The sequence below is a fragment of the Leucoraja erinacea genome, chromosome 26 (assembly GCF_028641065.1).
Source record: "Leucoraja erinacea ecotype New England chromosome 26, Leri_hhj_1, whole genome shotgun sequence".
Taxonomy (NCBI): Eukaryota; Metazoa; Chordata; class Chondrichthyes; order Rajiformes; family Rajidae; genus Leucoraja; species Leucoraja erinaceus.
In genome coordinates, this window is record NC_073402.1 from 8631700 (window position 1) to 8658928 (window position 27229).

The following is a 27229-nucleotide window of genomic DNA, read 5'->3' on the forward strand; positions in this document are numbered from 1 at the left end:
CATGTTGCTACCATGAAACACTTTCCCTAATATCTTAGCTTAGTTTAGAGATACAGTGCGGAAACAGATCCTTCGGCCCACTGAGTCCTCGACGATCAGCGATCCCCGCACGTTAACTTTAATATTACAATTGTACCAAGCCAATTTAACCTACAAACCTGTACGTCTATGCAGTGTGCGAGGAAACCGAAGATCTTGGAGAAAACCCATGCAGGTCTCACAGTCAGAACAGGTACAAACAGCGCCCGTAGGCAGGATCGAACCCAGATTTCTGGCGCTGTAAGGTAGTAGCTTTACAGCTGTGCCTCCGTGCCACCCTGTATTAATTTCCTGAATAGTATATATTTTGCCAAATAATGTCTGTAATATTCACTGCTGGGAAAATAGTATTGTCCAGATGCTAAAATGCGAATGTTCAAGTAACTGTTTTGCATTTTACTACATCTGTGACAGTGTAAAGGACATTGTCCCCCTACATTAATCGTTTTGTTGTGAACTGTTGTGGATATGATTCTTAAAATCTGTTGTTTGTCTTTATATTTCTGCATTTTCAATGCATGCGGAGTCGGATTCTTTACAGCGTAGGAGGTTAGTGAGTAGGAATCATGAGAAACAGCCCAATGAAGACCTGCAGTGCTGTGTTCGGCACCAACATACAGCAAGTTGTTAGTCTGGCATTTCACAACTGCCTCCAACAAAGCTTGCAAAGTACAGCGTGTACATTTTAATAAAAAGTTTCCAATATTATATTGCCAGAGCAGTGATTTCATTTTGCTTTCAAGCTCAAGTGTTAGTTTTTTGGTTCATAACATAATGATTCTTTGAGAAATAATGGAGGCTTTATTCGTTTGATTGGAAAAATATCATGTTTAAGAATATCAAATTTGTTTGATGCACCAAGAATTTGTAAAATCACCTGAGAGCAAATTCTAGCTAATTAAAGTTGTTAGGAAGTTTGGAGTTCAAGTTGTATAACGTGAAACATCCCCTTCGGTCCAGTAAATGTCCATTGCATATTTACACTAATCCCATTTACTAGCATTTGGCCTCAAACCTTCTATCTCTTGCGATTCAAATGCTCATCTGTTCCAAATTACAACTATATGTGAAATGACAAATCTCCAGATCCCTTCTAAATCTTTCCCTCTTCACCCTAAAGCCAAGTCCTCTAGTTTTTCACACTTCTGTTATGGAGAAGAAGTTCTTGCAATTCATCTTCTCTATGTTTTTTTTTCCTCATACTTTTGTACAAGAACCCCCCCCCCCCCCCCCCCCGCCGCACCTCCTCTGCTCCAAAGAAAATAACCAGCCTTTCCAATCTCTCATTGCTAAAACACTTCACCTTAGTTGTTGCTATTTTGTGGCATTATGAGTAGAACAGCTAATATATATTTTGACAGCTTTTAAAAATCAACAGCACTGCCATTCAAATGTTTATTAGCAATATTTTAATACTCAAATACTGACCTGTGAGAAATGTTAGTGTGCTTTTCTTTGTAGGCTGTTTATTTGACATTTGTTCTTCCGGTTACTTCGTTAACATCTCCTACTCCAGTGAAGCATTAAGATGAGATGAATCAAGTGGAAAATCTTGTCAATTGCCCATCAGCCACTGTATTATAGAAAATTATGGAATTACTTGACTGGTGTGATAAGAGGTCACCAATGATATATTTTTTTCCTCAATCCCCACAGATGCTGCTCGACCATCCAAGTACTTCCAGGATTTACTCCATAAATATAAATATAATATACTACATTAATATAATTCCAGGATTTACTCCATAGATGCTGCCTCACCCGCTGAGTTTCTCCAGCATTTTTGTCTACCTTAAATACTTCCAGGATTTTCTATTTTCATTTCAAATTCTTGTCATCATCTCCAATACTTAGTTTTTGGAAAGTTCTCTGGCACCCATAACGTCATCTATTTCTGAGCCCTACTCATGCTATATTCATGTTTAATATAATTTAATTAGTTTAACTTGACCTCTGAGTAGGCTTCTCAACTAATAAATGCAAATATCCTAACCAATTATCTAAGAATTTTTAGTTAGTTTGTCACGTTTATTTAGTTTATTGATACCGTAAAAAGCCCCTTTGTTACGTACTATCCAGTCAACGGAAAGACTATGCATGATTACAGTCAAACCGTCCACAGTGTACATATGCAGGATAAAGGGAATATCATTTAGTGCAAGATAAAGTCCAGAAATAACCGATTAAAGATAGTCCAAGGATCTCCAATGAGGTAGTTCCAGGACCGCTCCTCTAATCGGCCTAGGATGGTTCATTTGCCTGATAACAGCTGGGCAGAAACTTTCCCTGAATCTGGAATCTGACCTCTTATGACAACACTCAAGTAGTTCCAATATTTTCTATAATTTCCAAAATTGTAGCAATGGCAATAGACTTTCAAGGCTATTTTCATTAGATGAAAGGATAACAAGGGAGCAATATATTTGAGGTGTTTGAAAGTATGAGAGCGTAGGTTCTTTCTGTTTACTGTGTCTATTTCTCTTAACAGAGATTTTGTCTACTGATTGGATTGGAGGGTAGCTGAGAAATAATGTTGCTATTTTAACTTTGTGGGGGGAACAAGACCCATTGGGAGGAATTTTCGGGTGCTGGAGTGGGTGGGGAAGTCGTACTAGTGTGAAATTTTTGTTTCAATTATTTTGAAATTTAAAAATGTGTTTCCTGCTATGATTTTTAAGTACCTGCAGACAGGCTTTCTGTGTTCATATTAGAATGATACGTGAAAATCGACATTGTAGCATGTATAATTTTTATCTTTATTTGAAACCCCACAACTATTTGGGAATATATAGATAAGATTTTAATTTTCTGAACAGTTAACTTTGTGTTGAATTTGGCCGCTGCAAATAAATAATTAAAATAGGATAGCAGCATTGAGGTCTAGACTGTAAACAAAGTGTGATTACTTTCAGATGATTGAGGAAATAAAAATTTCAGTTAGGGACCATAATTAGAGACTTGAGTACAAACCACAGTAAAACAGCATATTCATTCATATTCCGGATTTCACAATACTTCTGAGGTAAGTTTCTAAGTTGCTACAAAGACTTTTGGTTATGATTTGTTGAAGCCCTTTTTAACTTTCTCATCTGCACTTAATGGATTCCAGACGGCAGCGGAGTTATTCTCTTCATAATGGAGCCGATGTAAAACATAGGTGAGAATCTGCTGACAAAAGAAATCTACATAGATTCATTGAAGCCTTCATTGAAATTTAATTACACTAGTTTTCAGTTTAATGGTATATTAAAAATAGAACAATATTTTAGTTTAAAAACCTGCTGTGAGTGGTCTTTACAATAGCCTTTTGGAGATTTATTGAACTGGTTTCTTCGACAATTTTAGGAGTTTGTGAAGTAGGTCTTAATGCAGTTAAAGGTTGCGGCTGACATTGTAAACTGTTTTATAGTTAGTCCACAGACTGAAAGGAGAAATTGTTAAGGAATACCTAACCAGTGAGTGGGAAGAGCAGCTGATGTCTTTGAACTGGGAGCTTTACAATGCTTATTTTACCATTAGAGCAGCATTCCAGAACCATGCATATATCCATGCAGAGATGAGCTGCATGCTGTAAGAGCAGATAGCATTTCTATTCAAGGTGTAGTTGATGTGCAAGTTGTTTTGTAATTACTTTCTGCAATATGATTTACAAAATTTGTGAGCTATTATTAACCTGAGGATATTTTTAGAGTAGGGAGGGAAAATAAATCTTATCTGGAGAAATCTCTTTTTCAAGTCCCTGTTGTCGACCTCACGGTGAAATAGCCTGACACCAACAACCCATATGGGATCACATAGGTAGACACCTGGGCAGCACTGAAGAACTGCTGCTACTTTCAGAGCCCTTCCATATATTTTTTATTTTTCTACATTCATGAAGATAGAAAGGTGTCAGGGTAAAGATGTATTATGTTGTCGTCCTTGAAAACAGCGTATGGAGTAGATGTTGGAAGGCTTTTAACTCATCAAGTACGACATAACAATGGCGTGATATTGATATCAAATTTGTGTGAATCGTTGGTTAAGATCAAATGGAAAAGTGTTTGATCAATGTTATCCTGAAATTGAAACCCATCTACCATTGCTGCTGAGATCAACTAGCCAGTACAGACTTAAGATTGAAACTTGTTGCCTCTTAATTCACACATCCGTATGCACATCCAGGTTTATTCAGAGTTCAAAAGGCTGCTGTTCTGTGCTCTCTGGTAAATGCCATGTTTTGATTAATCTTATTATGTGTCCTGATTATTTGCACCTCTGTCCATGATCCTTGCTATGACACCTAACAAGACATTTAGTAGATCTGGAACTAGAAGGAACTATAGTGTTGGAATCTTGTGTAAAACACAATGTGCTGAAGTAACTAAGCAGGGAGGGACAGACTGAAGAAGGGTGCCGATCCAAAACATCGCCTGTCCATTCCTTCCATAGATGCTTCCTGACCCGCTGAGTTACTCCAGTTCACTGTTTTGCACACTTGGTAGATTTTTTTTTTCTCTATTTACATATGGTGCAGCTGTAATGTTTTTCCACTTTAAATGGCAGCGAGTTTTTTGTGAAAGAAAATGAAACGGCAACATGGTAGGTCAAAATGGAAATAGAACCAAAGAAGATGCAATTAGGAAGATGACATTTTACTGACTTGTTAGAAAGTTTAAAAAAACAAAACGTTAAGGATGATAGGAAAAAATATTTCTGATGGTGTCATTTGTGCAAATGTCATCAATGGGAACTGTTGCGTGAAGTGGCTTTAGGCATGATGTGTTTTTAAACTTTACTAATATTGCTTAATGTACAACCACATTTTGATGTTGATTGCTAAACATTGTACTGTGTACTGAGGGGATTTTGTACAAATAGGGCATAATATTCTCTGTCAAAAGAAATTTCTATTATGTAACCAGAACGGAATGATGCCGGAAGTAAATTTGGTGTATAGTAACCAGAGAAAACCATAATTGCAGGTAACAATAGCAGAGCCAAAATATTCTAGAGGAAAGGGAGGGGACAAAGGGGCTATTTATGTCACAACCAATTTAGGGCTCTGACAGCCCACGGATGACAGTCAAATAATGTATGCGAACCTGCAGCTGCCCAATTGTTTTTAAGTTGCTTCAGGCTGCTCTGCTGGCTTGGTTAACTTGATCTGTCGCTAAAAGACTACTCAGCAGGCTGCATTGTTTAATCTGTTTAACACTGAAAGTGTGGAGGCTTGTGGTGTACACAGCTAATAACTGCTGCGGTGATGCTTACAGATGCAGAACCTTGGAGATGTTCTGGGCTTTGGAGCCAACATCAGCACATTACGCTTACTTTATGAGCCCTTTCTTACAAAGAATATTTTAACCCAAAACTTATTTCTGGTTAGAATTTATTGCTCCTGGTTTCCTCGGGTGCAGCCTAACCTCGAAGCTGTCATTCTTTTGACAAGTTCCATATTTCTGCTGGAGTGTCTGCGATCTACTCTCAAATATATGCCCTTTTATATGAGATTTCTAAAATCATATTATTTTATGACCCTTTCTTACTTGGCATTGTTTTTTTAAAATCCAGAATCTGTCAATTTACCAGTTCATCTTTGGCACAAGTATGTGGCAATGTCCAAATAGGTATACATTTAATCTGCCAATTAGGTGTGCAAATATATTTGAAAGCTAATCCTTGTAATTTATTTGGCAGCGCTGATGTACCATAACAACAAAATTCTCTCAAACATTAAGCATGTAACTGGGCTTCATACTTTAAGTTCCGGTTAACAGCTAGTGCTGAAAGGCTCTGGGCCGTGTGTGTGTGTGTGTGTAAGACTAGCCTGCCATGTAATTGCAGATCTTAAGCTGCTTTTCAGATTTACAGGAGCTTGCTAAATTGAGCAGTTTAGGTTGAACCTTGGGCATGGATGGTTAGGGAAGTTTATTTTTGATTTGAATAATTCAAACTGCTGCCAAGATGAGAACTAATGTTTCCTGTCAGCCCTAAGCTTGTGTGCTCTCTTAATTATTTAGCAGCAGAAATAGGCAGTTTTTATTTCTTTCTTCCTGATTTTGGTTAAGGTTCTTTTTTGCCTATTCGAAGTTTGTATACTTCGATTTTTATTCCTGTGATTGTGGTTTTGCATATGATATATCATTGTTTGTTTTACTAAATATATTCTCTGATATGGAGAGAAATTGTGACAGAATTATGGATGTGTGGGTTTCCAATGGCACAACTAAGTTTTTGAAGCTATAAAGGACATTTATATTACATGTTTATTTGGCTAGTTAATGTCAGTGGAAATAAGCCTGTTTTCATTATTGCTGCTGGGAATTATATGCATGTGGGTGCATGGCAAGGGCAATATGGCTTTGGATGTAATGCTGGTGTCAAAATCTCACTGGCTTGTATGAAAACAATAATCAATTTAAATAAAACATTGAAGGAAACCTTGTAGATTCACAAAAGTCACAGTGGCTCCAAGAAAAGCTGAAGGGAGGCTTTACAAAATACACGCATATTTTGGGATGTTTGGGAAAAAAATCCTGTACACAACTGACAAACTGATTGCCGTGCCATATGTCTTAATTGTGCATGACTGTTATTGCTTGCGTCTATTGCCATTCTATTCCGTCAATATTCAAAATATATTAAGAATGGTGAATATATTTTTGGCTGTACCCGTTTCTAAGCGATTCTTCCTCTTCCTCCACAGCAATTCAGCGGTATTTCCGGTTGCTCATTTATGGAGTTTCTGAAGGGCAGCAGTGACTATTGCCAAGCACAGCACGGCCTCCTTGCAGACAAGTGAACTTGGTCTCTGCTTTCAACTACTCCATTGGGAAACTACCTTAAACGGAAAAGTGGCCTCAACAAACTGGGATTCCTCTGGATACTGGATTTAAAATTGGATAATTTGTGAGAAGCAGAGAACGGTTGTTCTTTCAGTGACCTTGTCTGGATGGGGTAAATCTACTTGTGTTTTGTGCACTTGGATGCTTTGAGAAGCACCATTGCACGGAGACACCAACTTAAAAAGTGCCAGGTTAAACTGGACTTGACATCCTATGTGCTAAATCCAGCTGTGAGTGGAGGTTTAAAAGCACAAGCACCAACAGTGAAAACAAACTCGGTTCTGAGTAGTCGCTCCCATTTTTAAAAAAAAATTTAAAATTGAAATTAAAGTATTGCAGCCACAATGAACCGCCCAGCCCCAGTAGAAATATGTTCCGAGACCATGAGATTTCTCATCACACACAATCCAACTGATGCTACCCTCAACAAGTTCACAGAGGTAAAAGCACATTTATCTTCTATTCCAACGTAGTTAACAAATATAATAGCAAGGAATTGCCGATGCTGGTTTACCAAAGAAAGATACATAATGCTGGAATAACTCAGCAGGTCAGGCAGCATCCCTGGAGAACATGGATAGGTGACATTTTGGGTCAGGGCCCTTCTTCAGATTGTTTGCAGAGGGTAGGCGGGAACGAAAGCTGGACGAGTGGAAGGCAGGACCGAGCATAGCTGGTAAAACCTATTTGGTAAGGGATAATTGGTGAAAGGTGAACGGGTTTTTTCGATAAGCAAGTTGTTGGACAAAGGCCAGAGATGGGGGGTGGGGGGGAGGGGGGTAACGGGTGCAAGCTAAAGTGATAGAGTTGCAACTTAGGAAGCTTGCGGATAGTAAAGTTACAAATTGTGAAGCTGGAGAAAGGAATACAGGGGGGGGGGGGAGAGAAGAAGAAGAACCTTTCTGTCCCGTGCATCCTCCATCACGAGGGTGAGGTCACACGCAAACTAGAGGAACCGCACCTCATATTTTGCCTGGGCAGCTTACAACCCAGCAGTATGAACACTGAATTCTCCAATTTTAGGTAGCTTCTATAAGCTTTCTATGACAGCCTCCCTTTTCTTGCCCAAGCACCGTCCCCTTCTGGCCCCAAAGGAGATGTTAGAGGGAAATAATGAGTCATTCTCAGGCAGCCCCTGAGAATACTGCGTGTTAAAACAGGAAACATTTGAATATTGCGACTAAATAGGGGCCACTGCTTGTTAGACACTAATAACTCGTTTGACACTTCTGCAATGTACTTGTGATGTTGTTTGCTTCTTGTGTGTAATCATGCTAAAGGATCACAGATTACCATCTACAGAATAGCCTTGGGCCGATGTTCGAAAATTAATTCTCAAATACATTAGCGTCATTAATTTTGTACAAGTAAATAAAAGATTCAAATAGTTTTTCATACGATATATCATTGTTTTGCTAAATATATTCTCTGAGATAAAGAGAAATTGTGACAGAATGATGGATATGTGTGTTTCCAATGGCACAACTAATTCTCCAGAATCCTTTTTTTTAATGTAAACTATTATTGTACCTTCCAGGAGCTCAAAAAGTACGGTGTTACCACACTGGTCCGAGTTTGTGAGGCCACATATGACAAAGCACCTGTTGAAAAAGAAGGTATCCGGGTTTTGGTGAGTCATTATTCATTTCAATTACATTAAAACATGTCCGAGTGCAGGATCAAGGGGCGTGAGATTCTTTGGAGCTTCACGGTCATCTTCTTGAGGGCACTCTCCCGTAATCCAATCTGGAAAGACATTGGACAAAGTTGCAAAAAGTAATGCTTAAAAATAGATCATTAGAACCAGTGAGGCAATCTTTTTATCTCTGTGGCTGGCGATTGGGCACTGAATACTTATTGCAAAATACTAACAGGAAACTGAAGTGTTAATACACTGTAATGTACTGCTGTTTGTTTCTTTTAAATACAAGGGGGTAAAGAGTCTACAAAATATGGGCAGTCTCTTGAGGAAGTAGAGGCGTGATGTGCCTCCTTGCTCTCTTATCAATGTGGATAGTCCACAACAGATTGCTGATAATATTTATGATGAAGAGCTTGCATTTGGTCAACTTTCCACTCCGCCATCTTTGATGCTTATTGGGGCATGTACTCCTCCACGCTTCATGAAGCAAATAACTAGCTCCTTTGCCTTACAGACATTGAGGAAGAGGTTATTGTCCTGAAACCATTTTACAAAGTTCTCTATCTCCTTCCTGTACTCTGTCTCATCATTATTTGTGATCTGGCCCACCACAGTAGTCTCATCTGCAAACTTGCAATTGGAGTTCGAGCTGAGTTTGCCAAACACGTTTGCGAGTGTAGAGTGAGCATAGTGGGGGACGGAGAACACATCCTTGTGGGGCACCGATGCTGAAAATGATTGTGGAGGAGGTGTTGTCACCTGTCCTCAGTGATTGGGCTGTGGGTCCAAAAGTCAAGGATGAAATGGCAGATAGGTTTCCCTTTATTATCACTTCTTACGTTAGTTTTCTGCTCTTCTGGCAACGGGTAATGTTGTTTCTCACCATCAACAAAGTTTTGCTATAAACTCTGCATTCCTGGAAACAAATCCAGTTTCTTCTGGTTAAGCCGATTGGGTTCTTCGGAAACCGCAGATGAAAGATATTTTTGTTTTAATGGTAATCTGTATACGTTGTTCCTGGAAAGTGATTTGTCAGTAAAGTAACTGAGCTGTGACAAAGTCCATGGTGTTTGTTTTCATTTTACCTTTGTCTTTTTGCCTTTGTACTCAGTTGACGAGATTAGTAAAAGCATGCCGAGTGCTTGAATGGTTAGTTATCAATGGTCCTGCAAATTGCTTATGATGGGACTTGGACACTAAATTAAGTTGTTTTTTTTTTGTTATAGGAGAATGTCTTCTGTTAGTCTGCAAGGTTAGAACAAACATGTTCAAACAGATTTAAAGGAGTAGCAGCTGAGTGTTACACCACATTGCATCTTTTGCATGCGTCCATCCTGATTCATCCGTACAAAGTATGCCATAATGTTGTAATCTTGGCTACACAGCTACCTGACAGCATATTTTTAATGGACGTTTTGCAACTATTTTTTCAATGGAATGGCTGAAAGTCAGTAAGTTGATAGAATGGCAGAAATTATTTATTAAAAATCATATTGTGATTCTTAACAAGAGATGTGAAGTGTCATTTCCACTTATTGTTAGAGAGCCTGCAGAAAGAAAAAGTTGACACTTGATGTTACAGTATTGTTTGCTAGTCTAAAACAGTGAGTGTTAATCTAAAACTGAACGTTTATATAACGTTAAGATGCATATAAAATCATTTAAAAGGCATTTCAACACGATAGAGTCTTGATAATTAGCCATTACTGATACTATAGACAATAGATGCAGGAGTAGGCCATTCGGCCCTTCGAGCCAGCACGGTCATTCATTGTGATCATGGCTGATCATCCCCAATCAGTACCCCGTTCCTGCCTTCTCCCCATATCCCCTAACTCCGCTATTTTTAAGAGCCCTATCTAGCTCTCGCTTGAAAGCATCCAGAGAACCTGCCTCCACCTGAGGTAGAGAATTCCACAGACTCACAACTCTCTGTGAGAAAAAGTGTTTCCTCGTCTCCGTTCTAAATGGCTTACTCATTCTTAAACTGTGGCTCCTGGTTCTGGATTCCCCCAATATCGGGAACTCGTTTCCTGCTTCTAGCGTGTCCAAGCCCTTAACAATCTTATATGTTTCAATGAGATCCCCTCGCATCCTTCTAAACTCCATAGTGTACAAGCCCAGCTGCTTCATTCTCTCAGCATATGACAATCTCACCATCCCGGGAATTAACCTTGTAAACCTATGCTGCACTCCCTCAATAGCAAGAATGTCCTTTCTCAAATTAGGGGACCAAAACTGCACACAATACTCCAGGTGTGTTCTCACTAGGGCTCTGTACAACTGCAGAAGGTCCTCTTTGCTCCTATATTCAATTCCTCTTGTTATAAAGGCCAACAAGGCCAACATGCCATTCGCTTTCTTCACTGCCTGCTGTACCTGCATGCTTACTTTCATAGACTGATGTACAAGGACCCCCAGATCCCGTTGTACTTCCCCTTTTCCCAACTTGACGCCATTTAGATAGTAATCTGCCTTCCTGTTTTTGCTACCAAAGTGGATAACCTCACATTTATCCGCATTAAACTTCATCTGCCATGCATCTGCCCACTCCCCCAACCTGCCCCAAGTCACCCTGCATTCTCATAGCATCCTCCTCACAGTTCACACTGCCATCCAGCTTTGTGTCATCAGCAAATTTGCTAATGTTACTTTGAATCCCTTCATCCAAATCTTTGATGTATATTGTAAATAACTGCAGTCCCAGCACTGAGCCTTGCGGTACCCCACTAGTCACTGCCTGCCATTCTGAAAGGGACCCGTTAATCCCTACTCTTTGTTTCCCGTCTGCCAACCACTTCTCTATCCATGTAATACATTACATCATGGATAGAAAAACTAGGATATAACACTTCAGTGATTGATATTTCCCTTTTTGTTATTTGCCAAGTATATTTACAATTCCACTTTTTTTTATCTTTATAACCTGTGGACTATCCTATTGCAATTACCATATATTTTCTTTTATAAGTGTACACATTGTACTTCTGTCTCAGAGAAGGTTACATCATGTTTTTCTACTGTTGTTATTTAAAAACAGCTATTCCACTTTGTTTTTCCAAATGTGCTCCATAACGTTCAATTCCAACTTTAAGGAATATAAAGAAAGCAAGGAATAGCACAAACAAAGAATTAGGAGAACCAGAGCGGCAAATCAGATTAAAGAGGATCTAAAGGCATTTTATACGCAAATGAAAAACAAGAGGGTGACTGCCGAGAGGGTAGGACCAGTAAATTAATGGGGGAATTTGTGCTTGGAGTCAGAGAATATCAGCGAGGTTCTAAATGAGTATTTTACATCAGTATTTCCATTGGAGAAGATGGACAAGGAGGATAGTGAGGTCAACGTGAGGTTTATTAATCAGCTGGGGCAGTTTGAGATAGAGGTGGAAGTGGTGTTGGGTGTTTTGAAGAGCTTTAAGGAGAATAGGCCCCTGAGACATGAGTGGTGTTGGGTGTTTTGAAGAGCTTTAAGGAGGATAGGCCCCTGAGACATGATGGGATCTATCCCATGTTATTGCGATAGGCATAAAAGAAGATTGCTGGGGTTTTGACGAAATCTTTTCCGCCCAGTGGACTGAAGAGTACTCCGTGTTGTTCCATTATTTAAGAAGAGAAATGGGTTTAATCTAGGAAATTATAGGCCGGGGCGTCTTGCATCTTTGGTAGAGAAGCAATTGGAGAAGATTCCTCAAGATAGGATTATTTACATTTGGAAGAGAATGGGCTAATTGGGAACAATCAGTATGAGTTTGTGCAGGGTAGGTCATGCTGGAAAAACTTGATAGATTTTTTTTGAGGAGGTGACAAAGATGATTAAGGCAGTGGATATTGTCTATATGGATTTTATTTTGGCATTTTACAAGCTTCATCAAGGTAAACTGATTCTGAAGATGAGACTCATAGTGATTTGGTAGTTTGGATTCAGAGTTAGCAGCAAACAGAGGATAGTGGTGGAAGGGTGTCATTCTGTGACCGGTGGTGTTCTGCAGCAAGCCATGCTGGGACATCTGTTAATGATGGACATCATTAACTTGGATGACAATGTAGATGGGTTGGCATAACATTGGAGGACATAAAAAATGGAAGAGGTTATGGACCATGAAGAAGACTGTCAAAGGATACAGAATGAAATAGACCAGTTACAGATATGGGTGGGGTAATGGCAGGGGGAGTTTAATCCAACCTAGTGTGAAGTGTTGCACTTTGGGAGGTAAAATGTAAGGGGAAGTAGACAGTTAATGTTGGGACTTTTAACAGCGTTGATGTATATAGTGATCATGGGGCCCAGGTCCATAGCTTCCTGGGAGTGATAAAGAGGGTATACAAGACGCTTGCCTTCATCCACTGGGCATTGCGTGCAAGTGTCAGGAAGTCATGCTGCAGCTCTATAATGCTTTGGTTAAGCCGTATTTAGGTTAGTGTGTGCACTTCTGGTCGCCCCGTTACAGAACAATGTGGAGGTTTTGGAGATGGTGCAGAAGAGGTTTACCAGGATTGGATTAGAGGGTATTAACTAAAAGGAGAAGTTGGACAAACTTGGATTGCTTGAAAAATAGGACTAGCCAACTGGGTCAGCATGGGCAAGATGGGCCAAGGGGCCTATTTCCATGCTTCATAGCTCGATGACTCTTTGACAGGGTGCAAATTCCAAATGCAGAGGGAATAGCTTTAAAGTAAGATGGGTAAGGTTTAAAGGAGTTTAGCTATTTTTGTGCAGGTAGATAGCTTGGAAAACGCTGACAGGAGTGGTGCTGGAAGCAGATAAGATAGTGACATTTAAGAGGCTCCTAGGTAGACACCTGAATATGTAGGGAATGGAGGGATATGAATCGTATGCAGGGAGAAGGGATTCATTCAATTCACTGCAGTGTGTTATTGACTCCGGTTCCTCGCTGAAAGTACAGATTCCACTGCCGGGTTACGCCATTGTTATCTTCCCCACCAAGTTTAAATACTGACATTTCATTATTTATCCCTTTCTCCAAGGCATTGGTGGAACTTTCCCCATTAGACCTTTTCTGCCGAGGTACTGATTGACATCTGTACATAAAATAACCCGTTAAGCTTCGTGCTTATTTTCCTGCTGGTATTGTCAGTTTGTATGAAGCTTGACAGTAGTGCGGATAATGTCATCTTGGTCTTGTTTTTAATTTAGTTAGCTCATGCAATGCTCTTGGGGGACCTTCCTGTTCCTACCCAAGTTGTTTTGTTTCAGCGTGAACCACAACAACTATGTTTTTCTTTCCAAATTCCTTTCCTATTATCTTGAGAAATCTATTACCTTGGCACCAGGTATGCATCTCGCCATTCATTATTTGCATTTATCGCTACCGAGGATATCATCTGTCCTCCAAACCTTAGAATGTCTGGCTTTTGCTCATTCTACTGTTGGTCAATCAAAAAGGTCTGAAACTGAGTGTGCTAATCTATAAAACTCTCATCTTGGTATCTTCCGGTTTGCGGTGATTTTACATTTGCGCAAAAACGGTATGCAATAGCGCTATGATTACTCACCGTTCTGTGCTGCAAATGCATCAAGTTTTGTTCCGATTGGTGGTATATTTTAAAAGTTATTTAGGTTTAAAAACCTCCGCTGTCAGTCACCGGCCGCGGCCCGCCTCCCTGCTGGGGCCCACACCCCTGCCGGCACGGCCCGCCTGCCTGAATATGGGTAGGGAGGGGAGAGGAGTTATGGAGGGTGGGAGGGAGGGAGTGACTGAGGGTAGGGGAAAGGAGAGGTGTAATGGTGAAGGAGAGGTGCGGGAGGGATTGGGGGAGGGGAGGAGGAGAGGGGGAAAAATGGAGGTGAGAATGGGGGAATGTGGGGTGAGGTAGGGAGTGGGGAATAGAGGGAGGTGAGGAGGGATAGTGGGAGGTGGGGGATAGAGGGGTAGGAAGGGGAGAGGCGTGAGGGAGGGAGGGAGTGACTGCGGGTAGGGGAAAGGGGAGATGTAATGGTGTGTAAAATGCATGCTTTCCTTAGTTTTGAAATATCCTGCTAATTTTCTTTTGACGGCTTGCCCTCACTGGACATTTAAAAATTTCACACGGGTCATTATGTGAAGCGACAAGTGTGCACCAACTGCTCTACATGCCATTGATTGTGTATTGTTCAAAAGGACCATGATTCAAATGGCGTGCACTGTCCATGGTTTACATTATTGCCGCTTCTATAACCATTTTTGTCTTCCTCACAGTTTAGCAACTTATATTGCTTCATGTGTTGCATCCAACCCATTATTGGTGGTTACGCTTCCGATGAGACTGGAGTGGGCAAGGGATTATCCTCGCGATTACATGCTGCACCAATGGGTTCTGCATGAGTCTCACATTTCTCTTTTGTTTTAGGATTGGCCATTTGATGATGGAGCTCCACCTCCGACCCAAATTGTGGACGATTGGTTGAATCTGTTGAGAGAAAAATTTCTTAATGAGCCTGGATGTTGCATAGCTGTGCACTGTGTGGCAGGACTGGGACGGTAAGAAATAGTTCACACTATCATTTATTAATGTAGTGAATTTAATAAAACAAAACACCAATGCCAGCAACGTGATCCCGATCCCAACTGCTATTCCAAAGGACTCAATGTAGTTTAGTATATTTTGTTATTTCAGTTTATGTTTGCCCCACCTATCATGTTGCCTGATCAAACCACCCAAATTATGCACATCACCCTGATCTTGTCAATGTGGGTGCAACATAGTCTTCAAATGTAAACATATGTTTTGTTAGCAAGTGCTAGCTAGCTCCCAGAGCTTTAACTGGTCCTGTCAACGGGCAACTATGACCACAACATTTTGGAACTGCTCATCTGGAAATGACACCTGTGATACAACAAACATTGTTCCCTGTGTAGGAAGGAACTGCAGATGCTGCTTTGCACTGAAGATAGGCACAAAGTGCTGGAGTAACTCAGTGGGATAGGCAACGTCTCTGGATAGAAGGAATGGGTGAAGCTTTACGTCGAGGTCCTTCTTCAGACCTGTAGATTAGTGGCTCATGTTATGTCATGCTTTTATAGTTACGCCCACTAGCTTATTAGTGTGGAGGTCTACTACTCTACAAGGTGTCAGGTCTTTATTATTACAAGGACTCTAAACCAACAAGACCTGACGAAGTTGTCACCCAACATTGTTCCCTGCTCTGAAGAAGACTCCCAACCCGATATGTCAGAGTCTGAAGAAGGATCCTGACCCAAAACATCACTTACCCATGTCCTCCACGGATGCTGCCTGACCCATTGAGTTACTCCAGCGAGCACTTGGTGTTTTTCTGAAGATACCAGTGTCAGCAGTTCCATGCGTTTCCACTGTTCATTGTTGCTTTTCAGAAATGAATTACTTTGGTGAGGGCAAGTCTGCAAGAACGAAATAATATATTGGAATCCTAATGCTTTGCAAACTTTTATAAACAGCACATCGGGGTATCATTACCTCCAAACACTGGTTTGGGAAATGTGGTATTTATGTCATTAATATGTTTGATAAACCATTCTGTGACCAAGAGTGGCTGGAGAGACATGGAATGAATGTTGTATTTGAGAAATAAAATGGAATAAGATCTTGAGCAAACTAAAATAAATAAATTGGAGGATGATGTGGAAAAGCAGCACAGAACACGCTTTAAAATTGTGGTATTGAATTTTGCTTAAGCATTAGGCAGTCATTTTGTTTTGGTAAAGTTGACTCGAGGAAATTTCTACATCTATCTATACTATTACTAAAACTCTCATCTTCACCACTTCCGTTTTAAAAAATATATTTTTTAATTTGGGCAAAAGTGGTACCCTATATCGCTAGGATTCTTTCGCCACCTTACGCATCGTTCTCCTCTGCTCCGAATACACCAAGTTTTGTTCCGATGGGTGGAATATTACAAAAGTTTTGACGGTTTAAAAAATCGTGAGTAGCAGATTGGTCTTCTCGTCTGTCTGTCACCATGAAGGTAACGCCCCTTCCGGCACCCGCTGGAGAATAAAACCCCGGAGGCGGGACTGAGTCCACAAACCGTGCTGATTGAGTCCGCAAGAGTGTAGTCGAGAACGCCGCTGTGTGGAGTCGGGAACACCACTGCCTGGAGTTGGGAGGTGCTGCGTGGTGCCGCAGCTGGTGGCGGCTGAGGAGTCCCTCCCCCCCCACCCACACACCCCCCCTTCTCCCCTCCCCCTCCCCCCACACACACACACACACACACACCCTCAAACCACACCGCCCCACCCGACAACACCCCCCTACCCCACACCACCCCCCCCCCCACACCACCCCCCCCTCTCCCACACACACCATGGTGGAATATTGCATTGGGGAATGGGTTGCATTGGGGATCCAGGCCTCCCGTGTGACTGGTCCCACTCAGTCTACTAACTTGCTAAAATTAAGAAAATGGATTTGGGACAAGTGTGTTAACAACAGTGTGCAGCAGTAGAGTTGTTGCCTTACAGCAACAGAGACCCGGGTTCGATCCTGACGATGCTATCTGTACGGAGTTTATACCCGCATTGGTTTTCTCCAGGTGCTCCGGATTCCTCCCACATTCCAAAGACGTGCAAGTTTGTGGATTAATTAGCTCCTGTAAATTGCCCCCAGTGTGCAGGATAGAACTAGTGTGTGGGTGAACGTTAGTCAGCATGGGCGGTGGGCTGTATCTCTAAACTAGAATTGCTGAAAAAAAACTTTGAAGCACTATTAGAAACGCAAAATGACCCTGAAGTATAGTTGTCCAGTTTATTGCAATATGCACAAATATAGTGAGACACAGATACAGTGAAAATCTTATCTGAACATGATAATACCAAGTTTAATGTTGTAGGACATTCAAACTTCAAAATATATAACTTAAAAAGGATTACAAAAGAACGACGCAAAGCGCTGGAGGAACTCGGTGGGTTGTGCAGCTTCTCTAGAGAACATGGATAGGTGACGATAGGGGCCCTTCAGACTTTAGAATACTTCAGATTTAATAGCATTAATAATTGAAACACAGTATATTATGAATATAACTTGATGTTTTGATTTTTGTTTGATCACTGCCACTTACAAAGGAGAGTTTAGAGAGGAGCAAACAAGACTGACCCCAAGTTAAGATATTTTGATGCTTTGTATAAATGGTATAAATTAAATCCATTATACTGCATTATACTGCATTTAAATAAGATGGTGCATAATTGGATAGAAAGACAGAAGATATTTGTTATATGAAGAACTGGGTTTACTGAGTTTTGCTCCTATTCTCTATTTGTGGCACTGATCGCACAGCCTGGCCGAACAAGCACCAGTATTACTCAGTCTACCCATTTTCTTGTACTGCAGAGCTCCAGTTCTTGTTGCACTAGCATTGATTGAATCAGGAATGAAGTATGAAGATGCTGTTCAATTTATACGGCAGTAAGTATACCATGGTTCTCATTTGCAAGAATGTTTAAAATTGTGCTTAAGCCAATTCTTGTAGGTGGTTTGTGTAACACAGTTGCATTTTGTGTAACTGATACATACTATAAAGCCTTGAGTTTTTTTTAAATGTTACAGTGCCCTGCATAATGTTTGGGACAAAGACCTATCATTTATTTATTTGCATCTGTACTCCACAAGTTGAAATTTGTAATTGAAAAAATCGCATGTGGTTAAAGTGCACATTGTCAGATTTTAATAAAAGTCATTTTTATACATTTTGGTTTCACCATGTAGAAATTACAGCAGTGTTTATACATAGCCCCCCCCCCCCCCCCCCCCCCCCCCATTTCAGGGCACCATAATGTTTGGGACACAGCAATGTCATGTGAATGAAAGTAGTCATGTTTAGTATTTTGTTGCATATCCTTTACATGCATTGACTGTTTGAAGTCTGCGATTCATGGACATCAACAGTTGGTGAGTGTATTCTCTGGTGATCCTCTGCCAGGCTTGTATTGCAGCCATCTTTAGCTTATGCGTGTTTTGGGAGCTAGTTTTCTCTTCAGCATATGAAAGGCATGCTCAATTGGATTCAGATCGGGTGATTGACTTGGCCACTCAAGAATTGACAATTTTTTAGCTTTGAAAAATTCCTTTGGTGCTCTAGCAGTATGTTTGGGATCAGTGTCTTGCTGTAGAATGAACCGCCGGCCAATGAGTTTTAAGGCATTTGTTTGAATTTGTCTATACACTTCAGAATTCATTATGCTACTACCATCAACAGTTGTATGATCAATGACAATAAGTGCCCAGTACCTTCAGCAGCCATACATGCCCAGGCCATAACACCCCAACCACCGCGTTTCACAGATGGGGTGGTATGCTTTGGATCTTGGGCAGTTCCTTCTCTCCTCCATACTTTGCTCTTGCCATCATTCTGATACAAGTTAATCTTCGTCTCATCTGTCCACCAGACCTTTTTCCAGAACTGTGGTTGCTCTTTTAAGTACTTCTTGGCAAACTGTAACCTGGCCATCCTATATTTGCAGCTAACCAGTAGTTCTTGCAGTGTAGCCTCTGTATTTCTGTTCATGAAGTCTTCCACGGACAGTGGTCATTGACAAATCCACACCTGACTACTGAAGAGTGTTTCTGATCTGTCGGACAGGTGTTTGGGGATTTATTCGGTATAATAGAGAGAATTCTTCTGTCATCAGCTGTGGAGGTCTTCCTTGGCCTGCCAGACCCTTTGCAATTAGTAAGCTCACCAGTGCTCTCTTTCTCCTTAATGATGTTCCAAAAAGTTGATTTTGGTAAGCCTAAGGTTTGGCTGATGTTTCTAACAGTTTATTCTTGTTTCTCAGTCTCATAATGGCTTCATTGACTTTCATTGGCACAACTTTGGCTCTCATGTTGATAAACAGTTATAAAAGTTTCCAACGGTGATGGAAAGACCGGAGGAAAGACTAGGTGCTGAGAGCTATCTTATACCTGCATTAAGGAGACAATTAAACACACCTGAGCAATTACAAACGCCTGTGTCCCAAACATTATGGTGCCCTGAAATGGAGGGGACTATGTATAAACACAGCTGTAATTTCTACATGGTGAAACCAAGATGTATAAAAGATACCCTTTAATAAAATCTGACAATGTACACTTTAACCACATGTGACTTTTTCTATTACAGATCTCAAATTGTGGAGTACAGAGGCAAATAAATCAATGATGGGTCTTTGTCCCAAACATTATGGAGGGCGCGATCTGATCATAATTCGTGCAATTTTACTACAACTGTTCCAAAGGTGTTCGCATGATAAGATTATTTCTGATGCGGTGATTGTCATGTAGGAAAACCTAGTAGTTAATTTACCCCAGCAATATCCCACAAGTTGCTAACACAGAGGCAAGACACTACCAACTGAGGCAAACCTGTATAAATACAGATTGATGCAATGATTTTGGTAGGACTCCTCTGAGACCAAGTTCTTAGCCATTCCAGACAGATGGCAGAAATATTTTGTCTGTTGGCACCAAGATGCATATGAGATATCCATTATACTAGTCCTTGGATATACATTAACAAAGAAAGTCCCCTATTATATAGTTCACTCAACGGGTATAGACTGACTAATGTGGGAAATTAGTATATATTTTGTAATAATGGAAGATGTTCTATAGTTTCTATTTAATTCTATTTTAGCAGATGATTAACTTGCCAACTGCAAGAGATACAATTTAGTATCTTTAGTCAAAAATCAGTGTCAGGAGTGCTGGAGTTGCTCATCAGCCATTTCCAAAAGGAACACTGAAATTGACCGGTTATTGCACAAACCAATTGTGAAATTAAATAATTTGTACATGTTAAAATTTAATGCCACTTTAGAAAATGTGAAATTCAGAATACAGAAGGCTTTGTTAAAAGTTATAATTCTGAAGTGCAGTTCGCTTGGTTTTGTTATAGATCGTGAATTTACTCAAATCATATTATTACACTTCTTGCATTTCAGGAAAAGGCGTGGAGCTTTTAATTCAAAGCAACTACTTTACCTCGAGAAATATCGGTCAAAATTGCGTTTGCGCTTCCGATCCACTAATAGTACCAGCTGCTGCATCCAGTAGCACTCTCAGACCGGACTAGACATCCTGGTGACACGAACACACAACCGAGACGTATCCACACTGTGGTGAATTCAAGACCGTCGATCTTGGAGTGAATTTTACAAAAAGAAATCTGTCATTGTGGTGAAGGAATTGTGTATGTTTCATATTATAATTGATCTTATCAGGGAGGTTCAAACAGTCTGTAAAGAAAGGAATTCACTGCCTCTGTGTGCAGGAGGTTGAGATTATGTCTGTGCAAAGCCCCGGCACTCTGTCACCTCACCTTGTAAACCTCACTTGTATTGCACAAAACTTGCTGAGGATATGGTTTGATGCAATAGTTTCTCCTTCTGGTTGCAACAGGTAGGCAAAATAAAAGGTGGAATCTGGCACTGTAATTGTTTTGTATTTGATTTCTGGAAATGATGCCAACCCTTTGCAGTAATCATTGTTTTGATTTATAATTTTTTTAGAAAACATGAGAATTAAATCTGGACTAATATCTGTATTTTTATTTTTTATTTTTTTTAAATCTGCCAACCTTTTCATCCAAAATGTTTTAGAAGCAAGGAGGAATTTGTCCTTTTTCCTTTAAAACAAAACCTGAACAATATTTGGTATGGGGTAGCCTATGCAATGGCATTCTGGTGTACATGAAACATTATCAAAAATCTAAAATGGGTTCATGTTTGTTTTTACAACACTGGCTTTCCATTCCATTTGTGGAAAACACTCCAACTAATGCTAATGTGATTAAGAATTTTATAACCCAACTGGATGATGTGTCCCTGGGTAATGTGGCTTGGAGTAGAGGAACAGAAGAAATTATCACACTGTGGGGAAATAAAATGGATATGTGTCACTTGGTCAGTGAGTTGTATGTGTAGGAAATCCTTGCAGAAAGATAGTTGATGGGAAAGTGCACTCCACTGTGCATCTTGCTGTACCATGCAATTTTCTGTGGTCCCCGAGCACAGTAGAATGATGCCTCGGCAATGTTGCTTAATCATTTGTTACCAATTCATTCAGTTTTTTTTAAAGTGGCGAGTAAGTGATGTGAATTGGGGCAGGTAGTGAGGTGAGAATGGTGCAGGAAGATCAGTCTGTTTCATATCTGCACAAAATGTTGCTTGAATGGATTTCCCAGCTGGCTCAAAGAAAGCTTGGAAGTGAGTGGATGGCAGAAGTTCATATAGAAAAGGGTGGGAATGCTTAAATTAAAACACATGTCTGACAACGGACATTTTTTTTTGTGCTCCCATTAAATTCATAGTTTTTTTCTGGGTGGTTTTGTATGTATTTAACACTGATCCTCTTAAAAATTAAGCTAGCAAATTTTTCTATAAAACCATTTTTCAACAAATCAAAGAAGAAAATTGAGCTGGATTTATTTTAATTTTATTCACTTTCATTCTAGGGGAAGGGCAGGAATTTTGTGGGATGGCTTGAGTAAGGTGAAAATTATGTATATAATCCCTGGGGAAGAGAGGTACTTTGTTAGTTGGGTCTTGAGATCAGCCTTGTGCTTGAGGTGAAAATACTTCTGAATTATGGTTGAATTTTTTTAAATATTTTCTCGTTAATATTTTCAGCTTGAATTTATCTGTTGCAAACTGTTATCTCTGTACTGGGATTTTTTGTGTTACAGAAAGCTTCACTACTGGATGAACAGCAGCAGATGTGCCAGCCAAATGGTTTAAAGCAACTGCATTTGTTGCTTCAGTAAACAGTTTTGCATTTAAATCCTACAGGTGTGGCTGGTGCAGGAGCTCTGTCACACATGTGGCCGAATATGCAAAGTTACACTGCTATGCATGTACAATTAAGATTCTGCAGAACTTATGGCCAGCCTTTTTATAATTTATTTTTTAAAAAACCTTTATTCAACCCCACCTGAAACGGGAGGGAGTTTCAAAGTTCCTCACCAAATGTGAGGTTAAGGTGGGGGTTTTTTGCCTTTGCTAGGTAACGTGGGCTGCATTTGTGCCTAAGAGGATTTCCTGTTTTGGAAACATTTTATGATCTTGCGCACTGCCTCTTTGCTGCCATCCTTTAGCTGTGACCTGTATGCTCAAAATACATGTGCAAGGCCCAGTACAGAAATGTAGTGTGTAACAAAGTTCATCAAAGACACCTGGTAAATGCTCATAATCTTGGTTCCATGGTCGGGGGCACCAGTTTTGCAGCAACTCTCGTGTCATGTTGTAATATGCAATATGTAACAAATCATGAAAGGAACTGGGTAGCAATACCATACCAGTTGGATTGTCTGAAGCCTGGCTAATCATTAACAGTGCTTGTCTGTTGAGCGTGAACTTGTACTGTTTTTAAACCTGATTTCAAATGAATATTTTTCCGCCATGTTGAAATTGATGCATCCTTCGAACAGTGTTAGTCCTAAAATTATCCTCCACTAATTCATCATGCGTGATTTGCCTTTTTTTCAATACAAGGTAAAGCTCTTGCTGCATTTTCTAGACCATTTTTTTGTATATCTTCAGGTTTTTTTAAGTGTCCATCACAAGAAATTTGTTATTTGGTGAATTCCCATGCCTCCTCCTCAAAAAAAAATCCAAAGGATTTTGCCTTAATTTGCAGCACAATGAATGTGTCAGAATTCCAATTCTATTTCGTCCTCGATGTCCTCATACACATCGTTAAATGTCATTAGTGGGAATGACATCCGGAGTAGCCGCAACATTAAGAAGCACACAGACTTGAATCAACTGTACCACATGTTTCTGAGACAGAAAACTGACCGCTCTATGTTTTGGGGCATTGCATTCTGACTTGGGAATTCTGGGCAGCTTTATCATCAAACTGTTTTCACACTTCCTTGCATTAATTTGCAACATCAGTTACATAGTAGGCTGACTTGGGCTCTTTGGATGCCTTGCATTGCTGACTTAACTGTAGGGAATGATTTATAAGTCAGTGTGGAGGCCTTTATGGGAGCAAGAAAGCACACCTGCTTTGGGCAGGCTGTTTGGGGCAAACCACTTTTCCGTACAAACCTAAATGGATCAGGAAAGAAGGAAGCCAATTAAGGTTGACAGGAGGGGAGGGGAGGTGAAGGGACGGGAAGCTGTCTCTCCATGTATGGAAGTTGGTGGTGTAATTTGATTTGCCCTTACTTTGGAAGGACAACATCAAGTATTTAAGTGTCACACTTGTAAACGTTGGATCTCCAAAATCCTGCCATATTGGACTCTGCACCAATTCAATTGTGATCCTTAGAAGATGAACCAAGTTCACATGGTCAAATTTGCCTCTTTCTTCAAGGGTTTTGTCAACTCTTTCTTCAGTAAGATTGAACTGGTTCGAGCATTGAGAGGGCTTGATATGGTGCAACACATGTTGTATCTTATGCTTTGGAAATGAGTTGAGGCTCTTGACGAAAATGTGTGCAAAACATTCATCGGCACAAATATTTGGGTGATTTTTTTTTTTCTGTCCTGGAACTGGTTTCCATTTTTTTTTTTTTTTTTGTTACAACCATCCGCTGGGTACTATTTTATTTGTGTACATCTCATTGCAACAGCCGCTATTGGCATTAAAAAAATATAGACCAGTTGAATAATGGACTGGCGCTCATAAGCAAGGTACTGCAACCACCATCTTTTCAAAGTGGGTTATACCTGGATCTTTCTAGTGATGAGCTTTGATATCCCAACTCAAATACACATGTCCAGATTTTTCTGTGGATTTTCATGTTATCAAACTTGTGCTTTTGGCTGCTAAAATAAATGCACAAGAGTGAAAAGATAACATTTCTTTTCACAATTTCTAACTGTTCACATTTAAAATCAATATGCTGTCATTTCAAAATGAATATACTATTCTAAATGGTGATTTTTATTGAACTTAGTGATGCCTGTCCTGGAAAGACCACATTCCTTTCAATTGGCTTGTTTGGTTTCTCAATCACAAAAATAGTTAACCAAATCTGAAAATTCATCAGACCTTGGAAATGTGATATTTCCAGTTTAAAATGGGCACTGTGTGTGTGTATGTGTATGTGTGTGTGTGTGTGTGTGTGCGTGTGTGAGAGGGAGAGAGTGCTGATGTTGTTTGTGGTTTGATTTACGCTGAAAAGTGCATTCTTTAAAATGACGGAATGACATAACTCATTAATATCCTAAATCAGTCTGTTTGAAAGACGCTTATCTGTCTTTGCTGTGGATATTTTATGTATGCCTGGTTTGGGAAAGAGGAGGCGTGTATGTGTGTTTGTATGTATGTATGCGTGTATGCATACTAGCAATCACTCAGCTTTATAAAAATGTATTTTAAACCAATTATGTTCCAAGTGTACTTTATCTCACTTTACAGAACAAAATGGCATTGGAAACGCAGCTCATTATTGCAGGAAAACTGCCCCTGCTGTGAACTGCTCTTACCTTCTTTGTAGACCAAATCTCTCTTGAATAGTATTCTGGCATAAATCCTGCTTTTGTTGATTTGATATTAAAGAGATCAATTGACTCTGGCTTTAGAGCTCTCTTACTGTGTTTTTGTTTCTTTTTGCAATTTAATCATTCATTGGGCTAATGCTTTTCAATATATTTATAACATTGGCTTTCATTCTGGATTCAGTAATCAAGATGCCAAAAATCAGATCTGTCATCTACTTCTCTTTTTAATAAAAACTAAACACTGTGCAAGGCCCATCAACTTGGCCTCTAAGGGCGGCCATGCTTGTGTTTAAGCAGGAAGGGCTGGAAATCAAGGACACTTGCTCATGTTTGATGGGAGGAAAATTTCATTCACTACCAGTAGTTTTCAGAGATGCAGCAGAGAAACGAGCCCTTCGACCTATCAAGTCCATGGCCACCATCGATCACTCGTTCCCTCTTGTTTATTATCCCATTTTCTCATCCGCTACCTGCACAGTAGGCAATTTTACAGAGGCCTACCAACCTGTATAGGAAAGAACTGCAGATGCTGGTTTAAATTGAAGATAGTCACAAAATGCTGAAGTCACTCAGCGGGACAGGGTAACATTTCGGGTCGAGACCTTTCTTCGGACTGATGTCAGGGGAGTGGGCGTTACAGAGATAAAATGTAGTTGGAGACAGTAAGACAGGTAGGAGAACTGGGAAGGGGGAAGGGATGGAAAGAGAGGGAAAGCACGGTACTTGCAACTCAAATTCATCAGCTTGAGTGCATTGCTGTTGTGAACAATTTGTGACCATTAATTTTGAGTAATAGAATGGATCACTTCAAGTAGCCCTTGTTTTCCCTCTCGCTCCATCCCATTTCTCCTAGCAGTCTTACTGTCTCCGACTTCACTTTATCTCTGTACCGCCCACTCCCCTGACATCAGTCTGAAGAAGGGTCTCAACACGAAACGTCACCCATTCCTTCTCTCCAGAGATGCTGCCTGTCCTGCTGAGTTATTCAAGCATTTGGGGTCTATCTTCAACCTACCAACCTGCATGTGTTTGGGTTGTAATGTGGAATAGAACATGATCGAAAGAAAAATTGTCTTTAGCGCCTGTCGCAAGCATGATGTGAACTCGCATTCTCCTGAGTTGGGCAACTGCATTATCACTGACCCATGTCTGATACCTACCAAACAACTGAGGTGATTGCATTGCTCAATTAGGTCAGATGTTGTACTAAAACTTATCCCAATCACGTGATCACTTTTCAATTTAAATTGCATTTTTGAATTTACTGAAATTAAGTTCTGGTTTCGAAGCAATTTTGTGACCTTTACATAATATCTCTTAAGATCCGACCAATGCTTCAGTTTGTCATTAGGGTCTGCATTTGCACAATTAAACATAATTAGATGGCAACTTTGGTGATTTTATTTCCATCTGTGCAAGGTGCCTTTCAGATCTGCCTCACGAGTGTCTTGGCAGTCAAGTACAAAGATTGTGTTACACTACTTAAAGCTCACTCAACATGTGAGTCGAGGTTAGTGAATCTCAGCCAAGCAACCTTCCTGGCTTTGAAGTTCCGTCTTGTGTCAATGCATTCTCAACATTACTGTTCGGCAATTTTAAAAGTTAAAATAAACTTACTTTTATTCCTCCGCCTCTTTGTATCTCAATCAAATTTCCTCCTATTCATTTTGCTTTGTGTTATTGATTTTCTTTATTTGAATTAAATTAAATATTCAAATTGATCATTCTCAGGCATTGCACTCATAATTTTTAAGTTTGACTTAAAGAAACACTACTTGAGCATGCCAATAGTCACCTATATAAAGTACCAGACTTTAAAAAATAAATCAGCCTGTATTTTTAAAGTTACCACTCAAGCCCACATGTGGCTGGGTATTTGTAACTGATCAGTGAGCAGTGTTCCTTTGTCAAATCCAGCCCAGTGAATATCACTGAATCAATTTCAATCAATAGCAATGCACCAAAATATCACAACACAAACTGCATTGTTTTAAATGCCTGTCTAGGTAATTGATTTCACAGGTATGAAAAATTCCACCACAGTACTTGCAACTCTCAAATTTATTAGCTTGAGTCCATTGCTGTTGTGAACAATTTGTGGGCATTCATTTTGAGTAATAGAATATAGATTCGAATGATGGAGCCCAACTGTGATCGACATGCTGGAATCCTGAGCAAACAACAAAATGCTGGAGGAACTCAGTGAGTCAGGCAGCATCTGTGGAGGGAATGGGCAGAGGATGTTTGGGATTTGAAGGGTTCCGACTATCGTCTGCGGATTCCAATGTAAATTCCTAGGAGCAAGTATC

The 27229-nt window shown here is 40.1% G+C and overlaps 1 protein-coding gene across 2 annotated transcripts in view; it reads left to right on the forward strand.

Moving 5' to 3' along the window:
• LOC129709630 (protein tyrosine phosphatase type IVA 2) overlaps positions 1-20903 on the forward strand; it is a 62569-nt gene extending 41666 nt beyond the window's left edge. For both annotated transcript variants that reach the window (XM_055656100.1, XM_055656101.1), the window contains 5 exons: positions 6728-7306; positions 8404-8496; positions 14860-14990; positions 17821-17895; positions 20412-20903. In XM_055656100.1, the coding sequence (XP_055512075.1) occupies positions 7211-7306; positions 8404-8496; positions 14860-14990; positions 17821-17895; positions 20412-20523 (507 nt within the window). In that variant the 5' untranslated portion in view covers positions 6728-7210 and the 3' untranslated portion in view covers positions 20524-20903. The remainder of the gene's footprint in view (positions 1-6727; positions 7307-8403; positions 8497-14859; positions 14991-17820; positions 17896-20411) is intronic.
• Positions 20904-27229: the final 6326 nt, after the last annotated feature.